Source organism: Pseudonaja textilis, chromosome 2 (genome assembly GCF_049901715.1).
Source record: "Pseudonaja textilis isolate UNSWEBS1 chromosome 2, rPseTex1.2, whole genome shotgun sequence".
In the NCBI taxonomy this organism is placed as follows: domain Eukaryota; kingdom Metazoa; phylum Chordata; class Lepidosauria; order Squamata; family Elapidae; genus Pseudonaja; species Pseudonaja textilis.
In genome coordinates this window covers 5,136,805-5,157,016 of record NC_141991.1, presented here as the reverse complement: position 1 = coordinate 5,157,016, position 20,212 = coordinate 5,136,805, and the positions used below count along the sequence as shown (strand labels likewise).

At 46.2% G+C, this 20,212-nt stretch overlaps 1 protein-coding gene across 2 annotated transcripts in view; it reads right to left on the bottom strand.

Annotated features, from left to right (window-relative positions):
- The window catches only part of LOC113450211 (uncharacterized), a 47,082-nt gene that overhangs the window by 19,542 nt on the left and 7,328 nt on the right, over nt 1–20,212 (bottom strand). For both annotated transcript variants that reach the window (XM_087927696.1, XM_087927697.1), the window contains exons 2-7: nt 16,209–17,040; nt 14,429–14,501; nt 12,473–12,561; nt 10,059–10,152; nt 7,610–7,711; nt 3,504–4,175 (exon numbers count right to left, since the gene is read on the bottom strand). In XM_087927696.1, coding sequence (XP_087783822.1) covers nt 3,504–4,175; nt 7,610–7,711; nt 10,059–10,152; nt 12,473–12,561; nt 14,429–14,501; nt 16,209–16,898 — 1,720 coding nt within the window. In that variant the 5' untranslated portion in view covers nt 16,899–17,040. The remainder of the gene's footprint in view (nt 1–3,503; nt 4,176–7,609; nt 7,712–10,058; nt 10,153–12,472; nt 12,562–14,428; nt 14,502–16,208; nt 17,041–20,212) is intronic.

The window sequence follows — 20,212 nt, the reverse complement described above, 5'->3', positions numbered from 1 at the left end:
GGGTAAAAAGGGGAGAGAAGAAGAGAGGGAAGAAGGAAAGGAAAAGAAGTTACAAAGGACCGGAGCAAGATATAGAGAAACAGGACCTATTTAGAGACAATGGGTGAAAATCTAACTGAAAAAGGGATTCTGTAAAGGTACATAAGATTGTATTGTTATATTAGTAATAGAAATAACTTTAGAAAATTAGAAACAACGTATGATGTAATTTAGTGAAATGTTTGTGAATAAGTGAAATAAAATAAATGAGAAAATTGAATTAGGAAGGAATGGGAACATTTTAATTAGTTAATGTTTTATAAAATATAAGTGAAGGGGGGGAATTAACTATGGAAAGCTTATAATTGTTCCCATAGAAGTATGATATTTAATTGAAAAGTAATGTTAAAGATGTTAAGACTTTAATGAATATTAATATTAATGATGGAATTGAATTGGAATGGAATGTTGTTTTAATGATATACATTTATAATTTTTTTTCTTTTTTTAAGAATACAATGTATTTTAAGAATGTACCAAGCAGAATCCGAATGGAAGTTATGTATTATATTGAATGTTACAACTTTAGGGAAAAGATATAAAGGCGTCATACTCCAATCAGTAACTACAGGAGAAATTTTGTTTAATGAGAAAAGATAATAGATAGTTGAAACAGGACAGACAAAAAATATAAATACAATGATTTGAACTAAGATAATTAAAATAAAATTGAGAAAATTACAAGAGGGGAGAAGCTGTGCAGAAAATGTAAAAATAGTAATAAGATATGGAATAGAATATAAAAATGAGCATGAACCTGAATTTGTGTCTGTTCGAGGAAATGTAACCCGGGATTATGCTGCTTTCAAAGAAGATGTTTTATTTGTATTTTTTTTCTCTTTGTTGAAAACTCAAATAAAATTTACCCAAAAAAGAAAATAAATCGTGATTTGATGTCTTGTAATCCCCATCCCCCTTTTTCTTTATCCCCAGGAAAGGAGACAGACAGACAGACAGGCAGACAGACACAGACCTCTCTAATTTGGAGTGGCCTTCACTGCTTTCCATGAAGAACCTTCCTGGTTCAATCTTCAGCATCTCCAAGTGGCCTTGGGAGACACGTGAATTAAAACTCAGGGGGAAAAATATCGCAAGGCACCGTTGACATGCCTGAAGTAGGTGCTGTTTTTTTTTTTTTCAGGAGGCAATTGGTCTTTCTGGTTTTTTTTTCTTTTGAAGATGTTTCACTTCTCATCCAGGAAGCTTCTTCCGCTCTGACTGGATGGTGGGGAACGGAAGGATTTATATTCCTTGCAGAGACCTGGTCATTTGCATTCTTTTTAGAGAGTCGCTGAGGGCACTTGGAGGTTTGTCTGTGTCCTCAGAGTCACCTGAGTGGTGCAAATGACTGTGGAGCCTCCTTGGAACGGCTGAAAGGACTGTGTTGTAGACTGGAGGTCGATGTCGTATCCCTCCCCCTCTGTGAACCCGGAGGACACAGATAAACCTCCAAGTGGCCTCAACGACCATCCGTTTTGCCATCTTCTTTGCCATCTCTTTCCTTCCAACTATGGCCGCACCCAGTATTCTCTGGGATCTTCCCTAAAGTACCATAATTCAAAAATATCCATACTCTTTTGCCTATCCTGCTTCTGCTTCTTCAAAATCCCACTTGCAGTTCTATAGCATCACGGGTAAAACCGCTGCCTTGCGGGATTTCTCACCTTTCCAAGGGATTAAAACTATTCCAACGTACTCTGCATGGAAACTGCCTTAAAAGACCCCTGCGATGGGTCCAAAATGCCAGCTTTTGACTGCTACTAGTTGTTATAAAACCTTCTGATGTCCACCTGGAAGATCCTGAATTAGCTACCAGTAACCTTTCAGGTGCAATTCAAAAATGCCAGCAGCTTGGCACCCTGGCCTCTGCATTATTTCTCCAGAACAGAGACTGGCTTTCTCTGTGATGGCCTTCCAGAAGTTTTTAAAGACTGACCACTTCCAGAGAAACTTCAGAGAATGACTGTTCACCATTTTTACCCAGGCCTGATTGAGCAACAATGGAAGACGATGCTTGTAGCTCAAGAATTGACAGGAGGGGTCCTTGATCTCTGAGCTTGGTTGGATTCTTGCAGATGTTTCATTACCAAACTAGGTAGCATCATAAATTCTGTACAATATACATTATTTAGCATTCGCCACTAATTCTACTCTAATATGCTGCCAGAAGCCAAAGGTTTGATGGCAGAAGCAAGCAAGCAAGCAAGCAAGCAAGCAAGGAAGGAAGTGAGGAAGTGAGGAAGGAAGGAAGGAAGGAAGGAAGGAAGGAAGGAAGGAAGGAAGGAAGGAAGGGAGTCTCAGCAATGAGTTTTGGGTGGGGAGGGAGCGAGGGAGCAGTGAACAAATAAGCATGCCCAAAGCTGAAATGCCAAATATCAGGACCATCCTACAGAGGTAGCCTGGCTATACAATCGTGAAATTATTAGTCCTCCCCAAAATTCCCAATCTTAGCAACCTTAAGACATGTGGACCTCAACTCCCAGAAGTCAACAAGGGAAACCACTGCTGGAGAAAACCACCTCTTGTGAATTTGGGAGTTGGAAGTCCACGAATCTTAAAAGTTGCCAAGGTTGGGAAACCGTCATAAAGGAACTAAGCGGGGTGCGTGCGTGCGTGCGTGTGTGTGTGAAGAATGCTTTTTTTAAAGTTTGTTTTGTTCGTTAGCTCTCTTAGAAAGAAAAACGTTACGTTTCCTGGCAGTTCAACATTATTGCTCAGTTCTAACATTTGATCAACTTTTGCTTTACGCTCCACTTATTTCCATATTTCTGAGGGCATATCTTTCATGAGAATATTTAAATACAGGTAGTCCTTGACTTACAACACTTCATTTAGTGACCGTTCAAAGTTACAACGGCACTGAAAAAAAGTGCCTTATGACCGGCTTCCACTGTTATGACCTTTGTAGCATCCCCATGATTGTGGGATCAAAAATTCAGGTACTTGGCCACTGGTTCATACATATGACAGTTGCTGAGTCCCAACATGTGACAGTTGCTGTGTGATCAATGTTTGCAAAGCCAAGGGGGAAGCCAGATTCATTTAACAACCAGGAGACTAAATTATCCAACTGTAGTGAGTCACTGAATTACTGTGGCAAGAAAGGCCGCAAAATGGGGAAAAACATTGTTTTTTTTAAAAAAAGGCAATGGCACTTAGACTTCTATACCCGCTTCACAGAACTTTAAGCAGTTTACAGAGCCAGCATGTTACTGTCCCCCAACAATCGGGGTCCTCATTTTACCGACCTCGGAAGGACAGAAGGCTGAGTCAACCTTGAGCCGGTAAGGATCAAACTGCCAAATTTGCTGGCAGTCAGCAGAAGTAGCCTGCAGTACTGCATTCTAACCACTGTGCCCCCCCACGGCTCTTATGACTCACTTAGCAAGAAACTTTAGGCTCAACCGTGGCCGTAAGCTGAGGACCGCCTGCAAAATGCACCAATCCAAGCGTCCCAGACTCACCTCTGCGCATTAACTGTCGCGAGGAAAACCTCCTGTAGGTGTGGAGTCTCCGGTGCCGAGACAAGTTGGATTGCCACTTGAACAACTTGCCACACTCGGAACATTGGTAAGGTCTCTCATCGGTGTGGACTTTCATGTGTTCGGTGAGTCCTGACTGGCTACTTTTAACGATGCCACATTTAAAGCAGGTGTATTCCTCTTTAGTTTGGCCGCCAGACTTTCGCTTCTTGGCTCTTTTCACGCATCTGTTGGTATCATCCAGCGGGAGGTGAATCTTCAGGTGATTCTCAAAATACGACCTGCCTCGGTATGTTTTCCCACATTCAAGGCACTTGAGCAGCTCTTTCGCCGCATGGGTTTTCATGTGCCTTAGCAGATCTGAGTAGAAGTAACTTTTGTGCCCACACTCAGGACAGCTGTGCTTCTTCTCCGTTGGGTAGTATTTGTTTTTTTTATGAAAGGCTCTCCTCCGACGTCGGGTGCATTTCTTCTTCTGCACCTCTCCCTGCTGCCTTGCGCCCAGCCGTTTCTCGGGATCAAGCGGGGAAGACTCCGAACTCAAGGAAGTGGCGCCCGAGGATTCTTCTCCTTGCAGGGTCTCAAAGTCGTCTTCGGCCTCTGAAATGGCCTGTTGAAAAGTCTCTATTTTGATCTCCCCTATGATTCTTCCACCTGGTGCCGAAGGGCAGGAGAAAACGCGAGAAGTCACTTTCGTACACCAGGGACCCGTACCAATGCGAGTTTTGTTTCAGCCGAACAGTGAGGTGAAATGACGTCAAACAAACTTTGGCCCACAAATTCATTCACACATATGTAGGACAGATGGGGAAGGAAGCGAAGTGTACAAGAACACAAGCGAGCGGTCAGACGAGGAGGCCCCGAACTCATAATCAGTGGTGGGATTCAAATAATTCAACGACCGGTTTCTCTGCCCTAATGACCAGCTAGGTAGGTGTGGCTGGGTGATCATGTGACTAAGTGGACGTGGCCGACTCAACATTACTCATGTCGAGGGGCACTTCGCCTCATCCGGCCTCTCCCTACCGTGCCAACGCTGTAACGGTTGTAAGTATGAAAAAGGGTCATAAGTCACTTTTTTCAGTGCCATTGTTAACTTTGAATGGTCACTAAATGAGCTGTTGTAAGTCAAGGATTACCTGTACAAAAATACAAAAAGCTTCTGGGCTTGCAAAAAGCTGCCCTAAATACCATTCATTTAAGATTAGAAATGGAGGAATACACGCTGAAGATCAGTGACACTGGAAGCTGGAAGGATCCCTAGGGAATACCAGGACCTCACTGAAGTGTTCAGTGAGACTAAGTGCGATGCCTTCCCCCAACCATGCAATGGACCGTGCCATCGAAACCATCCCCGGGGCCAAACTTCCCAAACCCAAATTGTATGCCATGGCACCCCGGGAGATGAAAGAAATGTGCCAATGCATAGACAAAAACCTAGCAAGGGGGTTCATCGAACGGCAAAGCCACAAGTTGCAGCCCCAGTCCTATTCTAAAAAGAGGGACTATGAGATTAGACGTTGACTTTCGTGCAATAAATGGAGTGTGTGCACATAATTTATACCCTCTCCCCCTCATGAAGAGCATGTTGTCCCACTTAGCCAAAGGAAAGGTCTTCATTAAACTAGACCTCAGAGAAGCTTATTACTGGGTCCAAATCAGAGAGGTAGACAAATGGAAAACCACCTTCAACTGCCCCCAGGAAGTTTCCAATTCAAAGTCATGCCTTTCGGGCTGCAGGGGGCCCTGGCAGGGTTTATACAACTGATCAATGAATTGCTGCATGAGCACCTCTAAAGGGAGTCCTCGTCTACCTGAACAACATTCTCATTTTTACCAAGACGTTAGAGGACCACATACCTCTAGTTCGTCAGGTACTTGAAAAGCTTTTGGCGGCTAATCAATATGTCAAGCTGTTAAAATGTGAATTTCACCACTCATGGCTAGACTACCTAGGCTACCAACTGTCAAACGAGGAGATAGAGATGGATCCAGCCAATGTTCAGGCCATCCTAGATTGGCAGCCCCCTCGCGCCCACGGACAGCTACAAAGCTTCCTGGGATTTGCAAACTTCTACAGGCAACTCATCCCCTCCTTTGCGAAAATTGCCAAATCAATGACAGTCCTCCTAAAAACACGGAGCCCCGGGGCAAAGCCCCACCCTTGCCAATCCCTCCAGAGGGACCTCACTTGCCAAGCAGCATTTGGAACACTAAAACAGCTATTTGCAAGAGAACCGGTACTGAAACATCCCGACCGCGAACAACCTTCGTCATCCAAGCCGATGCCATGGTGGGAGCTGTCTTACTCCAAAAAAATTCCCAGAGGAACCTACAGCCCTGTGCCTATACATCCCGTAAACTCACTGACATGGAGACAGTGGGCACTATGGGAAAAGAAGGCTTTTGCAGTGAGATGGGCACTACTAAATTGGTGCCTTCTGGAAGTCTGAACTGATCATAAGAATCTGGGGGCCCTTAGGACACCATGGAAACTATCGCCAAACAGGCCCGCTGGGCTCAATACTTCAACCGATTAAATTTCATGCTAAAACACGAATTTTCAAGGTAGTAAGCGGTATGGACTTTGTCCCACCCAAGAGAACCCCTGCTCCTCAGTCAGTTTGACTGACTGGATGTCAATACTGAAAGCGTCCTGGGAAAACGTCAAGAAAGTGCTAGCTAAGGCGGCTCAGACCTATAAGCAACGGGCGGACAATCACCGTGCCGCAAAACGGCTGTTCCAAGTGGGGGAAAAGATCTACCTTTCCACAAAATATTTAAGGCTAAAGCTTCCCAGCAAGAAGCTGGGACCTAAGTTCATGGGGCCATTCCCCATAGTAAAGATCATCAACCCAGTCACAGTGCAACTGGGGCTGCCCCGGCTACTGGGGAGAATATAATCCGAAGACTGGATTTTTATTGCCAGATGGCTTGAGACCATTAATTGTGTTAAGGCACTGGTCGTAATCCTGATAGCCAAGCTTACATCTTGCCTCTTGGAAGTACACCCAAAAGGACAGTGCCAGGAATCACTAAAGCAGTGTAAAAAGCTTTTAAAAAAAGTCAAGCCCCTAATAAAAGTATCAGCCAAGGGAGAAAAACTCCAGAGAAGCAGCTCTGGCTACTCTGGGCATACTGCCAAGAACCATTAACTGCTGTTTACAGTGTAACAAGGCTTATAACCCAGAGGCAGTTTTGGAAAATTCTTAAAGATAAACAAGATTAGGCTAGAAACAACACAGAAGGCACACCAGAACATCTCCTTCCTGGCTTTCTGACAAGATTAACCCTGTAAAGTGGGAAAAACAAAAGGCTATTGGAAGGAACTGCTCAGAAAGTTAACAAATGGTTCTTCTTAACCGGGGCGAACCAGTTGAATCCAACCACTGAACTCCTCGACAGCCTCACATGGCAATGAACAAGAATACACATTCTATTTTGCAGCTACTAAGATTGTTGGACGAGCAGGCACAAAAACAGCCAGGGAAGTGATTGATGCCTGGGAAATGAGACCCCTCGTCATTCAATTGAGTGCTTATTTACCGTAAGTTTATCAAGTACTTACCAACAATAGCTGGCCATCAACACACCAATCAACAGCTAAAAAGCCCCACGTAACCAGGCACTATATAAATACCACACAGAGAAGAGCCGCACTAGAAAGAAGTTCCCTGTGGATAGGCTCAGAAAGCTTGAAAGACTAAGCCGCTGGTCCCGGTAACCGACCCAGATTGGATCCTGCCATTCATTCATAACCTTAATATTCCCAGGGGTGTATCTGGAATTTATACATTTTTTTTATTGTTTGCAATTTTTTTAACTTGCATCACTGTGGAATAACTCTAGGACAGGACTGCTAAGATCTGGTCCTTGGGGCCGGCCTGGAAATAGCAAAGGATCAGCCAGCGATGCCTCTGCTAGCAAAAACAGGGGGTTGGAGGTTGCTGGTCCAAATTTGGACTGAAGATGGCTGCAGCACCTACAAGATGTTGGCTTGACATCATAAAACAAGACCTTGAGTGATATTTCTCCCACTCTCCATCAAGGTGGTGGTTAAGCAGACATGCACACACATCCACACTTACCAAAGTCAGGAATTTGGTCCCCCTGTACAGGCCTCTCCTGGAAGGTGGCTTGTGGTTGATCAGTTTGAGAGTTGACTTCAGGTGTAGGAACCAGGAGTCCTTCTTGGGTGGCCATATATGAAAAAAAAAACAGACAAAGAGAACAGATGGATAATTGAGAATAATCCGCGTCCCATCTGAAAGGAAATCACTGTCGGCTTTGTAAGCCATATTAAAACCAGACGCTTTCACGTTGGCACATTCTTGAGCCTGGGAAAATGGGAGGGGGGGTTTCTTGGGAGTGTGTGTGGTTAGACATAATAGCATCCTTCTTCTAAGTCAAGGTCATGTTATTTCTGCACCTGGGTGAGAGGACGTCTCAAGTTGGGGCGGATGGTGATTGGGACATGTGATGCGAGGATGGGTGAAGGGGGTGGATTTATAGTTTTTACTTTATTGCAAGGAAACCTGGAACTTTCAGACTCAGAATTTCCCAGATTGCCAGTTTACTATTCAAATAAAACAGAATGTTTGAGAAGATGTCTTGTCTCGGAGTTATTTGTTGGACGTGGAAGTTTTTCTGGAATGCTGACAATCACATTTTCAGACTCCTGGTTTGGGAAAGTACAAGGTAGGTAGGGCTCCTCTAAGTCTCCGGAATGCTAATAGACAACTGATTCTGGAATTAATGACAACAATGGGATTTGGTAGGCGCACCAATCATTGTAAAACACAATACAGGTAGTCCTCGACCTACAATGGTTCGTTTAGTTCATTCAAAATTACAGCACTGAAAAAAGGCACTTATGACCGTTTTTCACAGCTACAACCTTTGCAGCATCCACACGACCATGTGATAAAAATTCAACCGGCTCATATTTACGACTGCTGCTGTGTCCTAAGGTCATATGATCCCCTTTTGCGACCTCCTGACTAGCAAAGTCCATGGGGAAGCCAGATTCACTTGACAAACAAGTTACTATCAATGGCACTGATAGCACTGATAGCGATTTACCTAACTGTGGCTAGCAGGGTCGTAAAATAGGGCAAAACTCACTTCACAAAAATCTCCTTTGATGCTTTGAAACTGGAATGCCCCAAATTCCAAGCTGGCACTAGTTTATCAGAGCCTTTTGATAACGAACAAAGTTGGCTTCCTGCAAAGGCTCATGTCCCTTTGCTCCTTCTTTGTGTCTTATGGGCAGAGCCAATCATCTCCAAGCCTTCCTCCCAAGTTGCCCCTTCTGTCTTAATTGTCCTCGCCTTCTGGCAGCTCTGCGCAAGCGGGCTCCCTCTGTTCCTCTGTCTCACTGATGTCGGATTCTGGAGGCTCCGGAGTCAGCCCATAACTCTCAGATGGCCCTGGCCCCATCTCTGTGTCGGACGCAGACCCCTCGTCCGAGCCTTCCCCAGACTCCAGGACTAGCCCGTGTTCCTCCTGCCAACTCCGCAGGCTGCCGGCAGACCGTAACAGCCAGACGATAATGGTCAGAAAATCTTAAAACCGGGGCCAGAATAAAACGGGACAACTTGCCACGGCCAATTCAGGATAGGACAATCCATTGTGGGACAATTCAACAACTTTAAATAATTTAAAAATTATTTTTAATTTCTATCATTTACATTTCATTTCGTCCCTCCTTTGGCACCCTTTCTTTAATGATTCTATTCCACCATTTCTTCCATATTAGTGTAACCCTTGTCCCCTGTCAAGTTGGCCCACGGCGAGTATGGTTTAATACAGGGGTCCCCAACCACCGGTCCGTGGACCAGTACCGGTCTGTGGAACATTTCCTACCGGGCCGCCGGTTTGATGAGAAAGTGTCTGTTTTGCTGAGAAAGTGCTTCCGGGTGAGCTTTTCCGGTTGGAAAGCGGCGTTTGGGTGCTGAAAGAATCTTGCGCCTTAGTTTCATCGAAGGGGGGGGGGGCTTCGAACGAAACTAAGGCGCAAGGATTCTTTCAGCACCCAAGGCAAGGCTAGCCGAGCGACCGTCCCGAAGCCGTCCCGAAGTGAAGCCCATCAACAAAGGTACAAAGGAGGAGTTGAAGGTGGCGGGGAGAAGCGGGGGATGGCTGGCTGGCCGGTCGCTCGGCTCGCCTTGCCTTGTCATGCGTGCTGATGCCGATACCGGGCCGCGGATCATTTTGTGATACCGGTACTGGGCCGTGGCACAAAAAAGGTTTGGGGCCACTGGTTTAATACACAGTTTCTCAACCACAGTGACTTTAAGAGGGGTGGACTTCAACTCCCAGAAGTCCCCAACTGTGCCTGCTGGGGAATTCTGGGATTCGAAGTCCACACTTCTTAACAGTTACTGAGGTTGAGAAACATTGGCTTAAGGCCACCCCGACACCCTTCGCAACGCATCCAGCCATTTGAAAAAAAAATATATTTGCTCGCTGTCAAGTTGTGTGAAGAAAACAGGAAGAAAACATGGGCTTGCGTATAACAAGATGAGAGATACTCACCCAAAGCAGTGGAGCTGCTCCCACTCCCTCGCATGACTTCCCAGTGAATGGGCTTCTGATCCAGACCTAACTCATCCTTCACATGTACGGGACCCTGGAAAGAGGAATGCCAGGTTCAGTTGTCGTCAAGCTTTTCTTAAAAGACACATTTGGCACAGGATTTTTGTCTTCTGACTAACACGGGACTGACAATTAAGAGAGCAATTTCCATTTCACCCAGAAGCAGAGTCTGTATGTAATACTAATAACAGAGTTGGAAGGGACCTTGGAGATCTGCTAGTCCAACCCCACTGCTCAGGCAGGAAACCTCTACCATTTCAGACAGGTGGTTTGTCCAGTCTCTTCTTAAAAACTACCAGTGTTGGAGCAGGCAAGTCGTTCCACAGATTAATTGTTCTGTCAAGAAAGTTATAGGTTGCTTCGCTCCTTGATTAGTTTCCATCTGTTGCTTCTTGTCCTGTCTTCGGATGCGTTGGAGATCTTTGGGGCAGCCCCTGAGATATTGGACAATTGCTATCTTGTCAACCCTGGTCCTTTTTTTCATTGACCTAGACATACCCAATTTCTGCAACCGTTCTTCATATGTTTTAGCCTCCAGTCCCCTAATCATCCTGGTTGCTCTTCTCTGCACTCTTTCTAGAGTCTCAACATCTTTTTTTATAGTGTGGTGACCAAAACTGGATGTGGTATTCCAAGTGCGGCCTTACCAAGGCATTATAAAGCGGTATTAACACACGTCACGTGATCTTGATACTATCCTTCTTTTAATCCAGCCTAGAACGCTGTTGGCTTTTTTGGCAGCTGCAGCACACTGCTAGCTCATACTTGATTGTCCGCTAGGACGCCAAGATCCCTCTCACAGTTACTACTATTGAGCTGGGTACCACTTATACTATATGTCAGGATTCCAGCAATTGCCCTAATTAAATCATGGTTCTTGAGCCAACCTTCAAAAAACTTCAAAGGATTTATTAGAGGCGACAATAGAGGCGACATTGTCCTGTATGAAGCCGACTCTGGCATATTAATTTACAGTCACCTGTGACCCTGTTCCTCACCCCCACCCCCCAGGTGTCTATCTGTTTTTCTTGGCTAAATGTAGAACCTTACTTTTTTCACCATTGAATTTCATTTTGTTAGAACTTCTAGAACAGGGGTGTCAAACTTGCGTCGTCACAGCGGCATCACGTGTCGCATCGGGACTTTTTTTTTCCTCACTTCACCTCACTTCACTAAACCAGGCATGGGCGTGACACATCTGGCCTGCAAGTTTGACAGGCCTGTTCTAGAATCAGTTTAACATGGCCTTCTTTTTTTAGAGATCCACTTGGCTGCCAGATTGTTTACCAAATGAACTCTAATGAGCTTTAGCAGAACGTGCCAAATGATTTAAAGGTCATTTTCTGCCAGAAAAAGGCACAGCTGGCATATCGAGCAAAACGGACAAGTGATGCTTTTGGTCATTGTTTCAGTCTGGGAGACAAGAGAAATCTGATTTCAGAAGCTTCTTCAAACTTAGTAGCCGCTTTATTTGGAAAGGAGATTACCAAGTTCGGAAGACCTAACCCCTTTCTGCAATGGTGGCTCACCATCGTGAGAACCTCCATTTCATCTGACTTTGTTTTAAGGCAGAGGTGGGGAACGATGGCCCCTGTATGGCTTGTGGACTTCAATTCCCAGAATTCCTGAGCCGGCATGGGGAACGATGGTCCCTTTGACTTGTGGACTTCAATTCCCAGAATTCCTCAGTCGGCATGGGGAACGATGGTCCCTGTATGACTTGTGGACTTCAATTCCCAGAATTCCTGAGCCAATGGCCCCTTTATGAGTTGTGGACTTCAACTCCCAGAATTCCTGAGCCGGCATTGGAAACGATGGCCCCTTTATGACTTGTGGACTAGTTGGCCTCCTGCACCATAGCGGGGTGGGGGGCGTTTTTGCACTCCCCACGCTCTGGAGGCTTTCCTCAAGCCTCTGAGAGGGCGAAAATGGCCTCCCCGGGCTCCAGAGGCTCTCTGGAAGCCAGAAGCGGGCCAGAACTTTCAGGAGGCCCATTTTTCATCTTCCCCAAGCCTTCCGTGTGCACCCTTGCACTCACCTGCATCCAAAATGGGCCTCGTGGGGACTCCTGGGAGTGGCGGGGTGGGGTGAGCCGGGGTAGGATTTGGGGGGCTTCTCCGAACTGCACAGAATCCTGGCTAGGGGCTCTCCCCAAACCCCGGCGAACTCCCAGCAGCCTATCCCTGAGTCTAGGTTCCCTTGTTATTATTAACACTATTAATAATTCTCATTAATTAGCAAATCCATAAATCACCCCTTCAATTTTTTCCAGTTTCAGCCAAAAAGTCCATCTTTTTTTTTTCCCCCAGTCAGTCGATATGGCGGTTGGTCAAATCCATTCTGAGTCTACACACCTCAGGGGTTCCAGTCTCAGCCATTTCCAGTCCAGCGGACGACGATGGGTGGGCTAAGACCGAGTTCCTGGTGGGTGTCATTTCACTGGCTGTGAAACACACAAAAAAAACAGAAGTTGAGAAAGGGATGCAGGATTTAGCTTTGGTTGCCATCTCAGAACGCCAATTCATTAAAACTCTCTGGCTCCTCGGTGCTATCTTAAGAAATTCTAACGTAGGTAAAAGATAAACACTCTAACATATAGGAAAAATTAAATAGGAAAAAAGGATGAAGTGCAAATAACAGGTAAAACAAAATGATATCCAGGTAGGCTTACAACAGTTCATTTCGTGACCGTTCAAAATTACAACGGTGCTGGGGAAAAAAGCGACTTATGATTGTTTTTCACACCTATGACCGTTTCAGCATCCCCATAGTCTCAGGATCAAAATTCAGATGCTTGGCAACTGGTTCATATTTATGACGGTTTCAATGTCCTGGGGGTGGGGGGGTGGGAGGGGTGCGTCACACAATCCCTTTTTACGACCTCCCGACAAGCAAACTCAATGGGGAAAGCCAGATTCCCTTAACAATCAGGTTGCTAACAACTGCAGTGATTCACTTAACAACGCTGGCCAGAAAAGTTGTACGATGCGGCAAAACTCTCTTGACCAGCGTTCCACTTAGCAACATAAATTGCGTGGTCATAACTCAAGGACTGCCTGCAGGGACTTCCAACTCTTTTTTATTGATAGCAGTTACAAACTTCGTATCCCCTCCTCCCTCGTGAAGCTTTTATTTTATTTATTAATTTTTATTCGCCCCTTAATTCACCGTGGGATTGCTCTTGGCTCCCTTCTTCTCCTATCAATACTTTTTAATCAGCAAATCCATAAATCGGCAATTTATTTTTTCCCCCCATTTTCGGATGGATTTGCTCACCGGGATTATCTTCTTTTCAGTCAGTTGGTGTGGGCATATTTTATGTGCAACCGGTTTGTGGTCTGGCCATAAAATCCACCAACAGGCACACCCGCTAGGAAAACAACCCAAGTTGGTAAACAAAGCCACTGACTTTTATGTACGGGTAGCTCTCGACTTAAAATAGTTCATTTAGCAACTGTTCGAAGTTACAACGGCACGGGGGAAAAAAGGGACTTAGGACCATTTTTCAGAGTTACGATTTTCGCAGCATCCTCATGATCACGTGACCCAAATTCAGCTGCTTAGCAACTGTTTCAAACTTATGACCGTTGCTGTGTCCCGGGGTCATGCAATCCCCTTTTGCAATCACCTTCTGAGACAAGCAATGGTTGCCCACTCCCCACTTTGGACAAGCTCAAAACATTCTCAAAGATCCATCTCATCCTGGGCACCCCGTTTTTTGTTCTTTTTGTATTATTACCATCCGGCAGACAGTACAGGATAATAAAAACCAGGACAAAAAGGCTGAAAAACAGCTGCTATCCCAGGGCAGTAGCTCTGTTGAATTCTACTGTATGCTTTAGTTTACTTTATTCTCATTGCACCTTGTACAATGAAATTAAATACCATCTTTAGTGTACATTATGACTGGAGATAAACACCAACACACATCCTTCACAATATTAATTAGTGCAATATTCATGCAATATCAGGGGTTTTCAATTCAACGTATAGAACGTTTGTGTTTATTTTCACAGTCACAATGTACACTGAAGATGGTATTTAACTTCACTGTACAAGGCGCAATGACAATAAAGTAAAGTAAACAAAGTCAAAGTTCACTTAACAACAGTGCTACTCATTTAACAACCATGGGGAGTCATTTAACCACTCTGGCGAGAAAGGTCATAAAATGGGGGCAAAACGCACTGAACAAACATCCTGCTTAGCGAGAGAAATGTCGGGGCCAATTGTGGTCGTAAGTCAAGGACTGCCTGTAATTCCTTCCCTGACCAACCAATTTCCTCCCCTCTCCCCCACTTCCAACTAACCTCCAGGGTGGTAGTGCTGCCTCTGCCTTCCCTCGGGCTCCAAGGAACTAACTGAGGCCTCTGGCAAAGGAACCTAGAAAAGGATAAAGAATAAGCTGTAAAAAACAGGCCCGCCGCATTTTCTGCTTTTTTCAGCAACGGTCAGCAGGGAAAACGTGACATTGGGATTAATATGGACCGGGTGTCAGGATTCCAGCGATCGCCCTAATTAAACAATCATGAGCCTTGAGCCAAACTTCAAAAAGCTTCAAAGAATTCATTAGGAGCGACATCATTGACATGACCTGGATGTAGCCGAGTCTGAGACACGTAATTCACCTGGTTAAGTAATAACCCTGGTTTCCCCCCCACCCCCACCCCGCCTTCTGGGTGTGTCATAATTCATATTCTCCAACGAAACACGTCCATAGCCCAGAGTCATCAATCGGAGTCTCCAATTGGAGTTTTGCTCGGCCAGAAACTCCAGTCGGTTAGTATAATCTTTGCAAGGTACGCATGGAATGTGCTTTCGTTTCCAAACTGCTGCGCTGCTCTTTCAAATTCCTTTCCCCCTCCCCCCCACCCTCGCTTTTATTTTTGTAACGGCAACTATAAAACGTGCATAGAAAATGTTTTATGAGTTGACACCGGGTGCATGCAATGCTTCACTTGGTTACTGAATTAATCTTTGTTCTGTGGGGAGGTCACGCAACGTTACACATGCTAAGCAAGCTTACAGGCTAACGAGACCTAATTTCACTGTGCAAACACAACCAGCCAAGTTCTTCTTCACTCATAAACCTGGATGAAGGTGTGTTCCCGGAGTTTGCGGGTTGGTTTCCAAACGTTTCACTACCAGGCCAGGTAACATCTTCAGCGGATTTTACGGGATGTTAGCGTCTGTTGTCTTCTGCTTATCAGGGCTTTGTGTTGTCAGTAGATCTTGTGATAGGAGGGTCATGTCAGGTGAGGGGGTCTTATGGGTCTAGTGAGGAGTCAGGTACGGGTCACATCAGGTACGGGTCTTTGTGATCATTCAGGTGAGGGTCAGGTGAGGGGTCAGGTGTGCGTTGTGTCAGATGTGGGTCTTGTGAGGGCTCAGGTGTGGGTCACATCAGATGAGGGTTTGGGGAGGGGTCTTGAGGGCTCAGGTATGGGTCACAACAGGTGAGGGTCTTGTGAGATGTCAGGTGTGGGTCGGGTCAGGTGAGGAGTCAGGTGTGTGTTGAGACAGGTGTGGGTCTTGTGAGGGGTCAGGTGTGGGTCATGTCAGGTGAGGGTCTTGGAATGAAGCCTTTTATAAGCAGAAGAACACCAACACTGACAACCTTGTGAGAGCGAACCTCCACCCTCATCCTACACCTGAGCTACAGATATTCCCCACTATCGCATGATTAACTGGGTCCCAGCATATCCTGGGGACCGGCTGCCTCATAAATTTGGCTTATATCTAGAATTCAATCAGTAGAAGAGCCTTCTCCAACTTGGAGAGCCAACCAGATGTGTCCTCCTCCTCCTCCTCCCACCTTCTCTACAGACTGGATGGGAAACGGAAGCATCTACTAGGAGAGGCCTCCAACCGTGGCAGTCTTATGACTGGTGGACTTCAACTCCCAGAATTCCTCAGCCAGGAAGTTGAAGTCCACCAGTCGTAACAGCTGGATGAGGAATTCTGGGAGTTGAAGTGGACCAGTTGCAACACTGCCACAGGTGGACACCCCCTGATCTACAAGCGGCGACTCTTCCTTCTCCCTGCAAAGAGAAACGGAGGGCGCTCAGGTTCCAAATGTCAATTCCTCACCTGCCAGTCGCAGGTCCTGGCTGCGTGACGAGGACCCATCAGGAATTCTTCTGCCAACGCCACCATCTCGACGCAGTCCTTTGGCCCGCATTCCCGCACCCAGTTCTGGGCTTCGGCGGGCAGCATCCCCAGAAGCTGTTCTTGGATGATCATCTCTAGGATCTGCTCCTTGGTGTGGCTCTCGGGTTTCAACCACTGGCGGCAAAGATCCTGGAGTTGACTGTACACCCGGCGGGGGCCTTCCAGCTCCTGGTAGCTGCACTGCCGGAAATGTTGGCGTTTCATTTCCATGCGGAAAGCGTCCGCTCGCAGGATGGCGGCCTTCACCTTCACGTAGTCGGTTCTATCCCGGGCATCCAGTCTGCAGAAGGATTGCTCCATTCCTCCCCGCAAAGCGGGCAGCAGCTGGCGCACCCATTCCTCTCGGGGCCACTGGCAAGCTTCGGCCACTTGTTCGAAGGCCATCAGAAACGCTCGAGCGTCATCCCAGGGTGCCATGTCGGTTAACTGGAGGTTTCCCCAGCCCGTGTGGGCCGGCTGCAGCGTGTTCAGAAATTCCTGCCACTGAGCTTCCCACTGCTGGGTTAAGCCCACTTCTGGTTGTTGGTTCTGCTGCCTTGGCACGCCTTTAAAATACATCACCTGGACAATGCGCGGGACTCTTCCTGGGCCTTCCAAACCCTTTTCCATGGTCTTGCGCCTTGCCCTGAAATGGAAAGGCGGGCTAGGAAGCCCCTGTGCCGTTTTTTTGGAGGTCTTTCGAAGTTTTCAGGGTTTTTCTTTCTTTCTTTCAAAGAACCCCATAAAGGGAAAAGGAGATGTGGAGGAGTTTCTGGAAGACAGATAAGAAAGATAGCCTGTTAGGATGAGAGAAAGAAAGAGGGAGGGAGGGAGGGAGGGAAAGAAAGAGGGTAAGGAGAAAAAGGGAGAGAAGGGGTGTGAGAGAAAGAGGGAGGGAGGGAGAGGAAAGGAGAGAGAAGCGAGGAGGGAAAGATAGGGGGTAAGGGAGAGAGAGGGAGGGAAAGAGAAAAGGGAGAGGGAAGGAGAGAAAGAGGGAGAAAGCAAAGGAGGGAGGGGAGAGGAAGAGGGACGGAGAGGGAGGGGAAGAGAAGGGAGAGGGAAGGAGAGAAAGAGGGAGAAAGCGAGGGAGGGAGAGGGAGAGAGAGGGGAGGAAAGGAGGGAAAGAAAAAGAGGGAGGGAGAGGAAAGGAGAGAAAGGGAGAAAGGGAGGGAGGGAAAAATAGGGGGTAAGAAAAGGGAGAGAGGGAGGGAAAGAAAAAAAGGAGAGGGAAGGAGAGAAAGAGGGAGAAAGTGAGGGAGGGAGGGGAGAGGAAGAGGGAGGGAGAGGGAGGGGAAGAGAAGGGAGAGGGAAGGAGAGAAAGAGGGAGAAAGCAAAGGAGGGAGGGAAGAGGAAAGGAAAGGAGGGAAAGGGAGGGAAAGAGAGAGAGGGAGGGCGAAAAAATTTCTAAAAATAATTTTTTAAACCTTGAGAAAAACAAGAAACTTTTTTATCATGCCTACGTAATGTGACTCCCATTTTCTCAAATCAGTTGAACACATATAACAACTTTAATGTTTAGGTTGTGTGGGAACTGAGATAACCCTATGGTTAGGAAATGGGTAGAGGAAATGGTTAGGGGTGCCTAAGATTCAGAAACTTTTAAAATTCCCTAGGGGGGTGGGGGAGAATATCCATGGAGATTCTCAAGTCATCCAGATCACAGTTGTCCCAAAGGTGCTTTTTTTAAAAAAAGAGGCAACTGGAGTTTTTCTTTGAAGATGTTTCGCTCCTCATCCAAAAAGCTTCTTCAGTTCTGATGGGATTCCATTCCCCACCATCCAGCCAAAGCCGAAGAAGCTTCTTGGATGAGTAGTGAAATGTCTTCAAAGAAAAACAAGAAAGCCCAGTTTCCTCTTTGAAAAAAGCACCTTTGGGACTTTGAATTTCTGCAGCCCGACAATCTCAGTGCCAGAAACACATATAAATTTCCAGCTTTTTTTCATAGTAACAGCAAAGGGAACGCAGCGGTCATCAAACCAACGTGATGGTTAACCAAACCCATTCACTGGAGAGGACGTTTTGTGCTGGTTTTTAAGATTTTAACTGTAGGATTTATGGTATTCAAGAACGCTGTAAAATGTGCAGAACAGCTTATGAGAGGACTGTCTATTTTTAAGAAAGCTGTGATGACCCCGGGCCTGGCACAAAATAGCGAAGTCACAAACGTAGATAAATTCCCTTTAATGTCTCCAACTTGGCCCCCAATGTCGAGTTATCTTCGGCAGGAGATCAAACGCTTTCAAAAAGAAAACAAACCAACACAAATCATGCTGAAGTAATTAACACGACAGACCAGGATAATAACTTGCAACTTCCAAAAAATAATGAGGCACACACAGTTTGGAAGACATCAAAACCCAGATAAGCCTCGACAAAGATTTGCTTCCAGAAAGGTGCTGTGTGCAAATGCCCTTCTTATATCCTGTTCTCCTAGCGGCAACTAATGAAAGGGATCAGGGCCCTTTTCTCTCTTGTAAGCCACGTTGCTCCCTTCTCTGTTCCTCCCTGCGTGCCCTAGGATGAAGAGGGGATGGTCCTGGGTCTTCCTCTGAATGCCCAGCCGGACTGTACCCTTCCTCCGTTTCTTCCACAGCCACCGGAGCCACACTCCCACTCCCTGTCAGCTGCTCAATCTCCTCCTCAGAATCAGACTCCAACAAGGGCATGAGAAAAGCTCTTCTTAGAAGGCAACATTTCTAAGCTACAAAATTTCCCCCTTTCTTTTCTCCTTTTGCCAGACCGCAAGTACAAGTAGCCCTCAACTTACAACAGTTCATTTAGGGATCGTTCAAACTTACAGCGGTGCTGAAAAAAGGGAATTAGGGCCGTTTTTCACACTTACAACTGTGGCAGCATCCCCATGGCCACGTGATTTACATTCAGATGCTTGATAACCGACTCACATGTATGACCGTTGCTGTGTCCCAAGGTCACACAATTCCCTTTTGCGACCTTCCGACAAGCGAAGTCAACGGGGAAGCCAGATTCACTTAACAACCGACATACTCTCTCAAAACTGTAGTGATTCACTTAACAATTGTGACAAGAAAGGTCGTAACACGGGGCAAAACCTGCTGTCTCAGCAAACAAAAATGTTGGTGTCGATTGTGGTTGTTAAGCTGAGGACTACCTTGTATTTTCAGCTTTTCAGCAGTGAGATTTGTTAAAACACAGGCTGTGATGACCCAGGCGTGGCACAAAGGCAACACAGTCAGATAATCAGTAGGAGTCCCCTTTATTAGCTCCAACTTTGTCCCCAATTTCCTGGTTACCTTCTGTCTGGAGAAAAACTCTCCCGTGAACAGCCGTTGGCTGCAGAGAATCAAGTCCAAAACATGGTCAACAAAACTGTAACTATAAGTCCAATCAAGGCAAAATGGGTAATTAGTTCGGCAGGGCAGGAGAAGGAATTCCAGACGTGAAGACATGGCAATAACTCAACACGGTTGGGAAGACGCCAGGAACACAGATAACTAAAGTCAACACAAGATAAACTCATGTTCGCTCCCAGCAGCTGCCACACTCAGCATGCATTTCTTTTAACTCTCCTCCCAGGTGTGACTAATGAAGGGAATCAGGGCCCTTTCTCCTCTGTAAGCCACGCAACCTATGTTGCTTCCTTCTCCGTTCCTCCATGCGTGCCCTAGGATGAAGAAGGGGTGGGTCTGGGTCTTCCTCTAAGCTCCCTCTCTCTTGTTCTACCTCTGCCCAGCCGGACTTTGCCCTTCCCCAGCCTCCTCCACAGCCAACAAGCCACACTCCCACTCCCTGTCAGCTGTTCGTCTTCCTCCTCGGATTCAGACTCCGACAAGAGCCTGACACAGGCCTATCATTTTGTATGTGAATATTTGATACTGAACAAGGACAAAGAGATACAGAGGGCATCCCTGGGGTCTGCCCAAATGACAAGCAACTAAAGATGGAATTATTATATAAAAAATAAA